At 37.5% G+C, this 16,435-nt stretch overlaps 1 protein-coding gene across 1 annotated transcript in view; it reads left to right on the top strand.

Moving 5' to 3' along the window:
* Utp20 (UTP20, small subunit (SSU) processome component, homolog (yeast)) overlaps positions 1–16,435 on the top strand; it is a 133,455-nt gene that overhangs the window by 74,854 nt on the left and 42,166 nt on the right. Inside the window, exons 29-35 of the mRNA XM_013019027.1 lie at positions 858–943; positions 1,494–1,619; positions 5,483–5,649; positions 7,937–8,145; positions 12,109–12,252; positions 13,171–13,250; positions 15,783–16,009. Coding sequence (XP_012874481.1) covers positions 858–943; positions 1,494–1,619; positions 5,483–5,649; positions 7,937–8,145; positions 12,109–12,252; positions 13,171–13,250; positions 15,783–16,009 — 1,039 coding nt within the window. The remainder of the gene's footprint in view (positions 1–857; positions 944–1,493; positions 1,620–5,482; positions 5,650–7,936; positions 8,146–12,108; positions 12,253–13,170; positions 13,251–15,782; positions 16,010–16,435) is intronic.

Here is a 16,435-nt window from a genome sequence, read left to right on the forward strand (position 1 = left end):
GGGATTGCTGGGTCATAGGGGAGTTCTATGTGAAGTCTTTTGAGGAACCTCCATACTGCTTTCCAAAGTGGTTGGACAAGTTTACATTCCCACCTTATTCTACTTTTTATTAGATGCGTTTTAGATGAAACTTAATCATTTCACCAGAATTTACTTGTGTTCTTCCCATTCACATAGGCCTTGTTTATGAAGCTAGAGCTTAAGAGTCTGTTGTCATAAGAAAGAAAATATCTGAATTTATGAATCAGAGAAGCCCTGAGTTCAAGTTCTTTTTCCTGGCATTGTATAGATTGTTATTACTTATATGTAAGTTTTCCTTATCATGAAATCAGCACATGATGGTTTAAATCTAGAGTCATATGGAGAATTGAAACCAAAATTTCATTTTCTTTTCTAAAAAGAAAAAAAGGGACAGAGGTCTTACTATGTAAAGGACAGGCATGTGCCATCATATGCTGCTCATTTCCATTTTTTGGTAGATAATTCTGTTCATCCTTTTTTTTTTTTTTGGTCCGATCATGGGGCCTGAACTCTGGGCCTGGGCACTGTCCCTCAGCTCTTCAGCTCAAGTAGCGCTCTCCACTTGAGCCACAGCGCCACTTCTGGCTTTTTTCTTTTTGCTTATGTGGTGCTGAGGAATTGAACCTAGGGCCTTATGCATGCAAGGCAAGCGCTCTGCCACTGAGCCACTTTCCCAGCCCTCTGTTCATCCTTTAACTCTATATTAGGCTGTGTCAGCAGTCACCTCTACATGTAGAAATTTACATTTTAGAGAATTTAACTCAGATTGATGTTAGTAAATTTCTATCCTATGATGTGTCACTCTATTAATTGATTCTATAAACTGTCATTCCTAGTTATTGCTACACCAAGATCAAACAGTACAAAAAATAGCCTTGGATTGCATAATGACATATAGACATCCTCATATCTTCCCTTACAGGTAAGTTACCTAAAGCTAAAGGAATGTTTTATTTTGGGGGAAAGGATTAGTTTGCAAGTTCTCTGCCAATTGATCCACATCTGGAGTTCCTTGTAACTTTGTTATATAGAAGTCCTTATAAAATGGTATCTTGAAGACCTGAAAATTTTTCTTCTAAGGTAATCATAGTGCTATTTACAGATACAAAATTAAAACTGGATGTGTATTTGTTGATAGTTGTTCTCAATTGAAAATGTAGGGAAAAAATGTTGTGAAAGTTACATAATTAATCATCATTTCTTAGGGAATCATAACTACTAAAAACTAAAGAAGCTTGTGTTTTCAAGTTCTTATAACTAACTAAGTTATAGATTAAATTCAATCCCTTCTAATTTATTTTACCTTTTGAAATTTGATAGTATTTTTGAGGGTTCTCCATTATGGCTTTTAGCCACATATGAATTATTTACTATGTTATTTTAGTTGTACTTATTTTCTGCATATATTACTCTTGCCTTTTTAAAAAGCACTATGGACCTGACTGCTGGTTTGTTCTGATTCTGTTTTAAAGAGAGAACTTAAAAAGGCTGCTTGAAGACAGAAGCTTTAAAGAAGAGATAGTACATTTCAGCATTTCAGAAGATAATTCTGTGGTGAAAACAGCCCACAGAGCAGATTTATTTCCAATTCTGATGAGGTATTTAAGCTGTTTAAAAAGTATTGTTTTTGCTTTGTTTTGATTTTTTTTATAAAAGTTAATCACAAACACAATTGTGCATATTGTATTAGTATTATGGTTCGTTCTTTTCAGTAGTTGTAATGAACTATATCATTTTGTGTTTTCTTTTGATTGTTCTTTGTCTCTCCTCACCCCCCCGCCCCCCCCCCACCCCGGTCGTGGGGCTTGATCTCTGGACCTGGGTGTTGTCTCTGAGCTCTTCAGCTCAAAGCTAGCATTCTACCACTTGAGCCACAGCACCACTTCCGGTTTTCTGGTGGTTAATTGGAGCTTAGAGTCTCATGGACTTTCCTGCCTGGGCTGGCTTTGAACCACAGTCCTCAGATCTCAGCCGCCTGGCTAGGATTACAGGCAACAGCCACTGGCAGCTGGCTTGCACTTTTGACTTTTTTTTTGGGGGGGGGAATCAAATTGTAATTTAGAATACTTTCTTCGTGACATGAAAGAAGGTCTTAACTGTAATGTTATTTTAACAATACTAATACTACAATTTAAAAATGAAGTAACACAAAGATGATCTATAAATAATCCAAAGATTATATATAATGATGAAAGGAAAAAATGAAGCTCTTCCATAATGGGAGTTGGAAAGCTGGTGTAAATGTAACAGATCTTTGCTTGTTATGTAGCCTGGGACTGCTTAGTGCCTTCTCTAAGTGAATCAACTCTTTTAGATTCATTGAGTTTCCTTTCCCTTTATGATAGGGACTAAATCAGATGGGCTGTGGCTCCTCAGACTGCTCTGATCTCCTAATTCTGATTGATATCATTTATAGTCAGCATTAAGATGTGGACATATTTGAATGAATACTAGAATATATAAAATCATTTATCATGTATACTTACATATTACATATAATGTGAAAAATAAGACTATAAAGTAGATGTTGCCTCATTTAAACACTTAAGAGAATATTCACTACTAACTTTGTCAAAACAGTTATAAATCATAACAATACAAATGCCATAGTTTAAAAATCTCTGAAAGGCCAAACCAAGTGGCCCATAAAGTCCAGAGTAGATAAAAGTAAGCCACAAAAGGCTATCTGAATGTGTATACTTGAACAGTTTTAGAGATAATTAGAAACAGATTTTATGAAAAATTTTACTATCTTTTCTCTTAGATCATAATATATTTTAAAATAAGATTATACGTAATGTAGATTGGCTGTAATTTATCTATATAAGCCTCCTTGGTTGATTATTTTGCCTATCTAGTTTTGGTTGTTACTTTGATTTTCCAAAATAGGTAATTTTATGTTAAATATTTGGGAATGTATTTGTGTGGGTGCTATCCCTAAACTTTTATGCTTTTTTTGTTTTTGTTTTTTAAATTAATCTAATAGAAGAATTGACTGTGTGTAGTCAAAGTAGTAGTGTTTAGCTTTTGCCTTGCTATTGGATTTAAGAGTAACATAAAAGCAGTTGTTTTTAAAATCTGCTCATTCTTGGGGAGGTCCTCAAGACACCTTCAGAAAGTCCATGAGTCCACAAACTGTGGATTACTAACACTTTTTTTTTTTTTGCCAGTCTTGGGGCTTGAACTCAGGGTGTGGGCAGTGTCCCTGAGCTTTTTTTGCTCAAGGCTAGCACTCTACCACTTGAGCCACAGTGCCACTTCCAGCTTTTTCTGTGCATGTGGTAATAGGGAATCAAACCCAGGGCTTCATGCATGATAGGCGAGCACTATACCACTAAGCCACACTCCTACCCCAGACATTATCTTTTTCATTTTGTTTATATTTATGCTGGTGATGCAAAAACAATGCTAGGTAGAGCTCCAGGTAACTTATCAAAAATCAGGGCAGTTGTTCAATGCCATAAGAAAGAAGTTCCATAAGAAAGAAATAGTTCCACTAGATGCTCTTGGTGCATGCCTGAGGCCCTGTGTTCGATTCCTCAGCACCACATAAGCAAAAAGAAAAAAGCAGAAGTGGTGCTGTGGCTCAAGTGGTAGAGCGCTAGCCTTGAGCTGAAGAGCTGAGGGCCAGTGCCCAGGCCCAGAGTTCAGGCCCCACGACCGGACCCAAAAAAAAAAGAACAGCCCTGTGTGGATGAGTACAGCTGTCCAAGGTGTTTTTGTCACAGAACACCATTTGTGTGTGAAAGGATGGCTCGTGGCCCGGTGCTTTTTACTTTTCATAGTGGAGTGTTTCACAGGCATTTTCTTGACCATGAAAGTGAGCTTGTCACTTCAAGGAGAACAAATTATAGCCTCTGTGTCTAGTTACCAAATTCTAGTTAAAGTAAAATTTAGGATTTGTGAAAGCTTTTATCTGTTCCTATAAAACATGGTAGTTTCCCAGTAAACTCCACTACCACCAGAAAAACCACCACCAACAACGTTTTTGGTGAGGTAGTTGAATACTGATAATAAACAAAGTTTATAAGCCTCTTGCTGATCAGCATTTGATATTTCAGGATTATTTTTGGTGGCATTAGGGTTTAAACTTCTAGTTTTATTCTTTACTGTTTAACTTCTATATTTTTGTTTTTAGTTTGATTAGACTTTCATTTGACTTGGCCAGTTGTGCTTGCTGGGGAGGTGTGCCATAACCCAGCCCCAGCATCTGAGTTATATGACCCAGTGTACCAATGCTTTCCAAGTAACTGACATGGTACAGCATCAATGTGAGGAAGAGAGAGCAAGACAGATTTCATCTTAACAGTGTAATAGAGTTTACAAAGATTGTTGATAAGAGTTTTGGAATCTACATTGCAGACAGCTATGAGTTTTTCATTAAAATATTAGTTAAGTCAATACGTAGTAAGTTCATAATTGCTATTTTAAGGCTATATATCTTTTTTTTGCTGTAGTAAGATTTGAACTCAGAGCCTCACATATGTTAGGCAGGTGCTTTACCACTTGAGCCACTCCGCCAGTCAATATAATTGTTCTTTTAAGTGAATTTATAAAACAGTATTTAAATTTTTTTTCTATTTTAATTTCTAATACTGCTAAAAGATCAAGAGTTCAAGGCAAGCTTGGGTTTTATAGCAAGACCCTCCCTCAAAGGAAACAAAAAATAAAAATCATCATGTTTTGCCAGTCTTTGTACATATATGGTATTTCAGGCATCAGGAGGCAGAAGCCAGAGAGTTCAAGTTTGAGGCAAGCCTCAACTGCATAGCAAGAGTGTGTCACAAGGGGAGGGAAACAACTATGTAAAATTTTAGTACTAAGTAAGTCTAACATGTTAAAAATTAGATTCCTTTATTGGGTAATTTAGAATTTTATCAGTAATGCATTTGAATTTTACTAGAATGTTTGTTAATCATGTACTAAAATGACCAATCATTTTTATTTATTGTGAGTCATTGGTTTTAATACATTTCATTAACTCTTCTTTGTTGCATTTCCTGCAACAATTGGTATTTGATTTCATTGTAAATTCACTTGTAAAACTATACGAGCACCATGGTTCCCAGCGATTATTGATCTACTCACTTTTATTTGTTCTTAGTTCTGTTTGCCTGTTTAACATGTGGCTTTCTCTGCCCAGTTGTCTAATTGAAATCTCTGATTTCCTTGTTTTCTTTTAGTTTTATTCTTCACTTCCTTTTAACTTCTGTACTTTTGCTTTTAGTTTGATTAGACTTCCATTTGACCTGCCAATTGCATTGCTTCTTTTCTCACACACAAAGAAACATTTTCTTGCCGTTGTCTACTATTTTCTTTCTTCTGAGTATGTGTTCAATACCTAATTTCTCTTTTTAGTTTTCCTTGTTTTGAGCCTTTAAGTCTGTTGAGTTGAAATGGATTTAAACAACTAGATATATTTTTAGAATTAAAGTGCAACCAATGTTCTTTTGACTTTTAGAATTTTGTATGGAAGAATGAAGAATAAGACTGGTAATAAAACACAAGGGAAATCTGCTTCAGGCACACGCATGGCCATTGTTCTGCGGTTCTTGGCAGGGACCCAACCCGAGGAGGTCCAGTTATTCTTAGACCTGCTGTCTGAACCTGTGAAGCACTTCAAGAATGGTAGCTACCAACTTCTTTCCACTCCATGCAGTCTGCATCTAATGTATGGGGCTGGGTTCCCAATACCAGCTGCCATCTATACAATGTACTACACACGAACTGTCTGTGGCTGGATTCCCCATATGTCCCAGAACGTTAGAAGTCATTTCAGTGTTATGTTATTCCTACCACCCTCAGTGATGGTCTTTTGGCTGAAGTGCAGTTCATGTTAAAGTTTGAATTAGTTGATCTCACATTTGTGTCTAGGGATTATTAGCAATCTTCTGTCATAAGCTCTTGATTAGAAAATATATGTTTTGTTGTTATTGTACAAGGGGCCATTTTTCAAATTAACTGAAAATTAATTGTGTACTGTTCTAAGAAATTGAAGTTCTACTCTAAAATTAATCTGTCTTGCCATTTACTCATTCATCTATTGAGTTAGAATTTGTTGAAAATCTCCTAAACCAGATACTTTGATAATTGGAACCTAAAATGTGGGTATTTATCATCTCTATCCTCAACCTCACAATTGAGAAGTGGCTCGGGTAGTGATGCTCTGTGCTATGTTCTCTGGGATGAAGGGTCAGCAAGTAATGTGCTTGATTCCTTGATTGTCTCTATTATACAAATAAGGAAACTGGGTTTAGAATGTTAATGGATGATGGTAGAATTGGAATTTGAACCCAGTCTTTTCTGATTGCCCCCCAAAATACTTTGTTCCAGTCCCACAATTGCTTTGCCTTAGCTACACTTAGAATTTATATGTTGGGGGCTGGGAAGGTGGCTCAGTGGTAGAGCGCTTGCCTTGCATGCCTGAGGCCCTGGGTTCGATTCTTCAGCACCACATAAGCAGGAAAAAAAAAGCCAGAAGTGGCGCTGTGGCTCAAGTGGTAGAGCGCTAGCCTAGCCTTGAGCTGAAGAGTTGAGGGACAGCTCCCAGGGCCAGAGTTCAGGCCCCACGACCAGACCCCACCCCCACTCCCCCCAAAAAAAAAGAATTTATTTGCTGGGTAGTTTTGTGGTTGTTTATTTTGTATTTTTTGTATGCTTTTAGATGAGCTGTTAAATAGGTTTTTATTCAGAATAGTTTCCTTAGGTAAAAGGTTGTTTGTGAAGGCACAAGTTTTTACTGTTGATAGCTCCATTGTAAAAGGGTAGATATAAACGATTGTGTTGTGAGCAGACTATTTGAATGCAAGGATCACTAAGTTTATAATCTGCATTTCAGATGGTTTATGTAAAGCTTAAATAATCTGAAACCAATATTGTATCAACTGTTTATGATGGACATTGTCTTATTTATTAACCAGGGACTACAAGAGAAATGGAACATTTGATTCTTAGCCTTTAAGGAGCTTATATATAGCAAGGCAGCTTTTATGCATCTGCTGGACTGAGCATAGCTCAGTGAAAGCTAAGCATAAGTAAAATGTATATCAGCTTGGTATAGTGGCACGCATCTGTAATGCCAGCACAGACAGGAGGATTGAAGTTTGAGTAAAGTTGAATAAAGTTTTGAATAAAAATAAAAATTGAATAAAGTTTTGAAAACAAGCTGGACATGGTAGTACATGTCATTAATTCTAGCTACTCTGAAGGGGGTGTAGAAAGGCCATAGTTAGTTCAAAGCCAACCCAAGCAAAGTTAGTGTGAGACTATCTGAAAAACAAACTAAAAGCAAATGGATTGGGATGTGGCTCAACTGTTATAGTATTTGGGCATGAGACCTTGAGTTCAAGTCCCAGTACTACATAAATGAATGAATGAATGATGAATGAATAGCTCTTAATAACTCATATTCTCAGGAATAGTAATTTGGGGGGGAAAATGAATGAATAGAAATTCAATTTAGAGACTTAGTGTTGTGATTTTTTTTAATCCTCCTTTATTTAGTTTTCTCATCTGTAAAGAAGAAATATTAAAATCTGATTAAATTAATTGAATATGTAGTAAGAATCAAAAGGAGCTATAAAATATAATAGCAATAGAAAATGTATTATTTAAGGAAATGGAAGCCATAGTTATAAATACTTTTTTTTTCTTTCAGTTGGTTGTAGGGCTTGAACTCAGGGCCTGGGCACTGTCTCTGAGCTTCTTGGTGCTCAAGGCTAGCATTCTACCATTTGAGCCACACAGTGTCACTTCTAGGTTTTGAGTGATTAATTGGAGATAACTCGGGGACTTTTCTGCTGGGGCTGTCTTCAAACTGCGATCCTCAGATCTTCTGAGTAGCTAGGGTTACAGACGGGAGCTATCAGTTCCTGGCCAGCAATACTTTCATATTAACCTTTCCCTCTATTACTAGGAGAGTGCCATTCTGCAGTCACTCAAGCTGTAGAAGATTTGGATTTGTCTAAAGTTCTTCCTTTGGGTCGTCAGCATGGCATCTTAAATAGTCTGGGAATCGTGTTGAAGAACATTAGTCATCTGATCAGTGCATACTTACCAAAGATTCTGCAGATACTACTCTGTATGACCGCCACTGTATCACACATCCTTGACCAACGAGAAAAGGTGAGACATTCACAGTAGATGCTCTCTCCCTAATCTGAGAGTCTGGTCTACTTGAGAATTGGGTTGGAAGCTTAGTTACTAGCATGCCTCTAGGTTAAATCTCCTGCTTATATAATCCTTTAAAAATGTATCTGTGAAACATTCTTCTATATAATAGATATCTTCATTTTATAAATATTTATATATGACTAAAAAACATAAATTGCCTCAAGTGTATATTTCCAAAGGATATAAAATACCTAGTGGTAGGGTATTCTCAGAAATTAAATTAGTGGGGGCTGGGAAGGTGGCTCAGTGGTAGAGTGCTTGCCTTGCATGCATGAGGCCCTGGGTTTGATTCCCCAGCACCACATAAGCAAAAAGAAAAAAAGCCGGAAGTGTGCTGTGGCTCAAGTGGTAGAGCGCTAGCCTTGAGCTGAAGAGCTGAGGGACAGCACCCAGGCCCAGAGTTCAAGCTCCACGACCGGACCCAAAAAAAAAAAAAGAAGAAATTAAATTAGTGGTGCTGGTGCTGGTGCTGGCATTTCTTTGCTCTTTAATTCCAAGAGCTTTGAGATTTGTAGGCTTATTTCAGCTATCATTTCTCCATGTTGTTGGAAAATGAAATGAGCATTGTTACCATTATTCTTGTTATTTTGAAACAGAGTTTCTTGGAACTATAAGAATTTAAATATTTAAGAATTAAATACTGACCTACAATCAGGGCACTGTTTCTCATAGGTAAGCAACAAGACCAGACAACTCAGCTGGCTGCTAAGAGGTGCTGTTTTCTGAATTGTGTTCAGAACATGCTTGTGTTCTGTTGAATTAGGTATGTGGACAGAAGTGGATGCCCTCTTTGGAGTACAGACTATACATGATGTCTTCATAGTCTGAAGGCTTCTAGGAAAATGAGAGCAGTAAAGATTTATTCAGATTTTGACTCTCAGTGAATGACAAATAAGTACAATTTTAAACTGGCTAAAATTCATTTCATTTGACTAATGAATATTCCCAGTGAACTGCCTCTCATGATAAGTGAAAATTGATGGCCAAAACGTTAGGCTGTTTTTGAGGTGTACAGATGGATATAAATCTGCTTTTCATGAAATAACTAACCAGTGAAGACTCGCTGAGGTGGGAATATTCCAGTGTGTTCTAAGAAGAGTCAAGGTGGAGATGGCTCGAGTACAGTGAACACAAAGACAGATTATGTAGAACCTCATAGGTTACCGCAAGGGTGTGCATTTACTTCTAAGAGTGAGAATGTACTTTGTCTCCTGGAAGACTGCTGAAAGACTTGAAGTACATTAAGACTGAGAGGTGTTTTAAAAATGCCATTTTGGTTGCTTTGGGCTCTGAAAGATTAAGAGATGAGGCCAAAAAGAAGTCTTAGAGGAGAAAAAAAAATCTTTCTCTGGATTATATGGGAGATTACAGGCCAAAGAATCAAGTGAGAGTTTGTTTATGCCTTATAGCCAGTAAATGTGATAGTCTAATAATAATGTTAAATTATGAAAGTTGAGGTTTTGTAAAACCTGTATAAGTCCTTTGGAATTTTTATTAACTTGGAAGAAGTTACTCAGTAATGTGCCTTGCTTCTAGGTCAGCAATCAGTAACTTAGAGGATCATTTATGCAATTTCACAGTTCATTAGTTAGTGAGGTGTTAAGCTTGTTCACAGATATGATCTTGCTTTTTTTTTTTCCTTTCTTCCTTTTCTTCTTCTTTTTTAAAAAATAAATTCAAGTAATTTTTTAAAGCATCATAATGAATCCACAGTAATTGTGCTTGATTGAGACAAGGTTCTACATCTGAGTGTTTGAAATCAGTTACACATTTGCTTTTTGATATCTTTCATATCCTTCAGGGTATTGATTGACATTGAACTGTGTTAGTGCTTTTGTAGGGTTTTATAAGCAGTGGAGTAACTTACAAATATATACCCAGACACACTAATTTCTAGAATTTGAAATCTAATTCATTTTCAGGTTCAACCATTGTGGAATAAACAGAAATCAGTAGGACATGCGGAAGGGTTGGGAGGTATGACTTGAAGTCATATTTGCTAACATTGTTTTGTTATTTGCTCCAGTGGATACAAAACCATGTTTTTGTTTTGTTTTGTTTTGTCTGCTGGTCCTAGTGCTCAAACTCTGATCCTAGGTGCTTTCCCTGAGCTCCATTTTGCTCAAGGATAACACTCTCCCAAATGGAGCCACATCTCCACTTCTGGTTTTTTCTGTGATTAATTGGAGATAAGAATCTCACAGACTTTCCTACCCTGGGCTGGCTTTGAACCATGATCCTCAGATCTCAGCCTCCTGTGTAGCTAAGATTACCAGAATGAGCCACCAATGCCTGACTAATCCTATGGGTTTTGTTTTGTTTTGTTTTTTTTGGGTCCGGTCGTGGGGCCTGAACTCTGGGCCTGGGCGCTGTCCCTCAGCTCTTCGACTTGAGCCACAGCGTCACTTCCGGCTTTTTTCTTTTTGCTTATGTGGTGCTGAGGAATCGAACCCAGGGCCTCAGGAATGCAAGGCAAGCACTCTACCACTGAGCCACCTTCCCAGCCTTCCCATGGTTTTTGAGTGATACTTTTTATCTCTTACCAAACATGATTCAAAAGATAATGAAAATACTACCATTAGAATTTAATTGGATTAGCATGACTTGTAACTATATCATATTCATGATTTTTGCTTGTCATTTCCTCTGCCTATAACTTGCATAATGAGACAATTATCTAAAAGCAGATAGTGTGTGAAATATCGATTACTCAGGCTTGTTCAGCAAATTAAGGGCAGTGTGTTCACATTCATTTCAATTTAGAATGTTTTGTATTCAAATACCTCTTTTGATTAGAGTATCAGTTTCATGATAAGTAACATTCTATTCATTTTATTCATGGTGTCTTGTAAGTACTTGAAATTCAGTATTTGTGAGTAGCTGTTACTACCAAAGATCATATGTAAAAATAGTCATTTATATATCCTGTGCTCATCCAGTATATTTAATCAAATGAAGAAAGCAATCAGAGGTTAATTCTTCCCATTTGTTTGATTTTTTTAACATTCTGTGTTTCGAAGAGATCTCTCTGAAGACTTTATCCCTCATCCCCTGACCTAAACTTCTTCATTCTTTAATTTCTATGGAAATAGTGCCTCTTCATAGTTTTGCTGTCCTTTCCAATTTTATGGAATTTCTCACCAATTATCATTGCATTTTCTCTTTTGTTAAATAGGGTATTTGCATTCAGTAAGACTTTAAGTTGAGGATCAGGACGAGGACTGTGATGCCATTGGTGGAGACTCCATAATTCATTCCACCTTGAACCTGAACAAATTGTCTCTGTGTTTATGGTTTTATGTCTCATAGGGAAGGAGATTACAAGAGAAATAGCAGTATCTGTTGTTTTTTAAAAAAAATTGCTATTGATTCAGACCTACTGCAGTTTTTGTGCTCTAAAAAGACAAATCTTTTTTTTTCAAAATCGCCTTTTTCTGTTAGTATATATGTTGCTTCCCATGTTTCATTAGTCTCCCCTTCTCTTATTACACCAAGTATTTATTATATGCAAAGACCACAAATTCTTTACTTGCCTCCAGAATAGAATAATTTAAAACTATTAAAAAATGTAAAAAATAAAATAATAAATCTACATATGAAAATAATAGGAAAATTTACTTTGATTTGCTATAAAGGCTTAATTTTTATTTTTCCTATTCGGAAGGCATTTTTTTTGTCCCCCCCAAAACCTGTTTTGATAAGAATGCTCTGTTCATAGGAAGAAGTGATTATTCTAAGAACAACTAATATTATTTTACTTTAAGTTGATATGAATCAAAGCCAGTAGATTTGATCACATGATTTCTAGTTAGATTCAACATCTGAGACTGAGTGCCTCTCTGAGAGTGAGGGACGAGAGAGAAAGAGAGAAAGTGCATTTTTTAAAAAATAGAAAATCTTTGTTTTGTTTTGCAGATACAGTTGAGGTTTATTAGCCCATTAAAAAATTTAAGACGTCTTGGAATCAAAATGGTAACTGATATCTTTTTGGACTGGGAATCCCATCCATTCAAAACAGAAGAAATTGATGCTGTGTTTCACGGTGCAGTTTGGCCCCAGGTAAACCTTGATTTCTGTGTTCTGCCTGGACACCCTTCAGTTCTTTTCCTTTTTTCTTTTTCCTTCGCTTTTTTTTGGCTAGTCCTGGGATTTGAACTCAGGGCCTGGACACTGTCCCTGAGCTTGTTTTGCTCAAGGCTGACACCACTTCAGCCACAGTGCCACTTCTGCCTTTTTCTGTTTATGTGGTACTGAGGAATTGAGCCCAGGGCTTTATGCATGGTAGGCAAGCACTGTACCACTATGCCATATTCCAAACCACCTTTCACTTTTTATTACTCATTCACCAGTCTGTTTTACTAAGATAGGGGTGCCCAATTTTTTCTCTTACATTAGCTTTTCTTTATGTCTTCAAGTTTCTAGAATACATTTATTTACTCCAGTACTACAAGTAAAGATCAAGAGTTGCTTTCTTAATTATCTTGTCATATATACTCCAGGACTATTTGAATGTGCTTGTGAAAGTAAATATGATATACATATGATATAACTTTCACAGCACCTAATAGTAACAGCATGTGGGGAAAGATGTGGGATACTTTGTTTTGCATTTCCTTGTTGGATTTCTGTGATTGCAAGCAGTTGTTGATAACTGGTTTAGTTATAGCTAAGAAGGTTACAGGAGAGGCTTGATTTTAGGAAAGGTTGCTAGCTGTATGAATTTTCAGTCTTTTCTGAACATTTAAAAATTAAAATACTGGCTTCCTTTAAAGAATCTAGAACTTCCCTTTCCTATCTTGGCCATTTTCTGTAATGACACTATTTTGCATCCTTCTGTCTTTTCCTCAGCCTGTCCTTTATGGGCAAGTCCTTTATTAGTTCCTTTGTCCTCCGTTGTGGTGCTTATTCCACTTGTTGATTGTATTTGGTTTTTTTTCCCTGTATATATTTTTACTTTATATTGTTTTTATTTACTAGATCTGCAGGCTTGGATCTGAGAGTCAGTATTCACCTACTCCTCTGCTGAAATTAATTAGTGTCTGGAGCAGAAATTCAAGGTATAACCTTTATTAATAGTGCTAGATGATACAATATTTTTAGATTAATCTAACCAAAACTAGGCTAAAACACTAACTTACTTTATGGTCTTTCTATATAATGAATTACTTCTGGTTCAATTATAGAGGATGAGGCAGTTGAGGAAAAGGCACTGATTGATAGCAAAGTGTATGATGTCTAGGATACATGAGAATCTTTTTCTTTTTCTCCAGTCCTAGGGTTTGAACTAAGGGCCTGGAAACTGTTCCTGAGCTTCTTTTTTCTCAAGGCTAGCACTCTACCATTTGAGAGCCACAGCACCAGTTATGGCTTTTTCTGCTTATGTGGTACTGAGGAATGGAACCCAGGGCTTCATGCATGCCAAGCAAGCACTCTACGACGAAGCCACATTCCCAGCCCTGAAACTTTTTCTGAAAAGACATAAATTGTACAGATTTATGGAGTACTCTATGATATTCAATACATACATACATACATTCAATAATGTTCAAATCAGGTTTGATTAGATGAATTCAAGAAAACAAAGACTCACCAAATAGAGTGATAATTTATTATCCATATTCAAGCGTTTCCTTAAGGTAAAAGAAGATGCTTTAAATAGTGAAGCCTAAACAAATAAGCTAGGACTGTCCCTGGATAGTCTTAGCTGTACTGGTTCTAATCACCATGTAGCTCAGACTGTGTCCTGAGCACTTTCTACCACTATACAGCTCTGTCATCACTGACATAGCTGGACCCTCACTCTTCATAATGTTTTAAGTCCTTGCGGAAAGATACCATTATCAGTATGTCTTCCCCTACAGAGAGTTATTCCTCTTAATCCCCATGTAGTTACTATTCATTGCATATTGAGTGAGTGACTAAAATTCCCAGTGTTTGCCATTTGTTAGATACATAACAAGACTTACTTCATTAATAGTAGACTTGGCAATATGTGAGGTATTTTACTCCGAACTTGCCTATACTGGGGCGTGGGGAGCATGCGGGGAAGATTGGGTGGGAGGCCAGGGGAGGATGGGAAGGGATGGGAAGGGGAAACAAAGGAGGAGGCTACAGTGCTTGATAAGAAATGTACTCATTATCTTGCCCATGTAATTGTAACCCCTCTGTACAGTATTTTCACAATTAAAAAAAAAAAAAAAAAAGAACTTGCCTATACTAAGCACAGTCGTTTTGTCCTTTTTTGTGTGTTTTTTGGTCAGTTGTAGGACTTGAACTCAGGTCTTAGGTGCTGTCCTTGAGCTCTTCTGCTTAAGGCTAGCTAGCACTTGGAGCCACAGCTCCACTTACAGTTTTTTTTTTTTGGTCCGGTTGTGGGGCCTTAACTCTGGGCCTGAGCACTGTCCCTCAGCTCTTCAGCTCAAGGCTAGTGCCCTACCACTTGAGCCACAGCGCCACTTCCGGTCTTTTTCTTTTTGCTTATGTGGTGCTGAGGAATCAAACCCAGGGCCTCAGGCATGCAAGGCAAGCGCTCTACCACTGAGCCAACTTCCCAGCCCCTCCACTTACAGTTTTTGAATGATACTGCAGATGAGTCTTACGGGATCTGTTCTGCCTCAGGCTGGCTTTGAACTGTGATCCTCAGATCTCAGCCTCCTGAGTAGCTAAGATTACAGGAATGAGCCACTAGTGCTTAACCTAAGCCCAATATTTATTGGACAGAAAGATATATTAATATAACCTCTTAGGGGTTTTTCTTTCAGTGTGCTAGTGTGAATTATGTTAAAGAATATCTGAAGATTTTGTTTGTTGGTTGGTCATGGTGCTTGAACTCGGGGGCCTGGTCACTGTCCCTGAACTTTTTCACTCAAGGCTAGTGTTCTACGGCCACTTTGAGCCACAGCTCCACTTCTGGTTTTCTGGTGGTTAACTGGAGTTAAGAGTCTCACAGGCTTTCCTGCCTGGGCTGGCTTTGGATTGGGATTTTTGATCTCAGCCTTCTGAGTTGCTAGGAATATAGACGAAGCCACCAGTACCCGGCTAAATGTCTTTTGATTTTGATTTTTTACCTCATACTTACTAAGCAAGCAGTATACAACTTGAGCCATGCCTTCTCAATCCTTCTGCTTTTATTTTTATTTTTGAGATAGTCTTGCTAACTTTGCTTAGACATGTCTTGTACCTAAAATCTTCCTGCTCCTATCCAACCCCCAGTAGCTGGGATTACAGGCATACACCACCTTAATTAATACTATCAATGTTTATTCTCACATATATGTTTGTTCAACTCAGTATGAAAAGTCTTATGAGGGGCTGGGAAGGTGGCTCAGTGGTAGAGCGCTTGCCTTGCATGCCTGAGGCCCTGGGTTCGATTCCCCAGCACCACATAAGCAAAAAGAAAAAAGCCGGAAGTGGCGCTGTGGCTCAAGTGGTAGAGCGCTAGCCTTGAGCTGAAGAGCTGAGGGACAGCGCCCAGGCCCAGAGTTCAGGCCCCATGACCGGACCAAAAAAAAAAAAAAGAAAAGTCTTATGAAACACGTTTTTACACCTAAACATACTGAGGAAAAAAGTGATTATTAATTTTTTTTCAGATATTTCCCTTTCCTGGCTAAACAGAAACCTGGGCACCCAGAATGTGATATCCTGACCAATGTATTTGCGATTCTCTCAGCAAAGAACCTCTCTGATGCCACAGCCAGAATTGTGATGGACATAGTTGATGACCTTCTTAACCTTCCAGATTTTGAGCCCACGGAAACAGTATCAAGCTTGCTGGTCACCGGATGCGTGTACACCCACATTGCAGAAGATACAGATGGTGTGTATCCTGTACAGAGTAAATGGTACTTAGACCTCAGGGGTAGCAGTTCTTTCCCAGCACAGAAAAAGTAGAATTTAACTTGCTTCAGAAAGCTCTTAATAACCTGCATCCACTTTCTTCTGCCTGGAAGTTAATACTCACTAATAAAAACCTAAGTTTTCTTTTTTTTTTCTAAATTTTCTTTAATATAGAGGAAAGCAGATTATTTTCTGTTCAGAAAGTCTCAACTATCCTCTATCTATGTAATCTTTTTTTAAGGCAGTTGTTGATAACTGGTTTAGTTATAGCTAAGAAGGTTACAGGAGAGGCTTGATTTTAGGAAAGGTTGTAGCTGTATGAATTTTCAGTCTTTTCTGAACATTTAAAAATTAAAATACTGGCTTCCTTTAAAGAATCTAGAACTTCCCTTTCCTATCTTGGCCA

The sequence above is a fragment of the Dipodomys ordii genome, unplaced genomic scaffold, assembly GCF_000151885.1.
Source record: "Dipodomys ordii isolate 6190 unplaced genomic scaffold, Dord_2.0 Scaffold3, whole genome shotgun sequence".
NCBI classification, from domain to species: Eukaryota; Metazoa; Chordata; class Mammalia; order Rodentia; family Heteromyidae; genus Dipodomys; species Dipodomys ordii.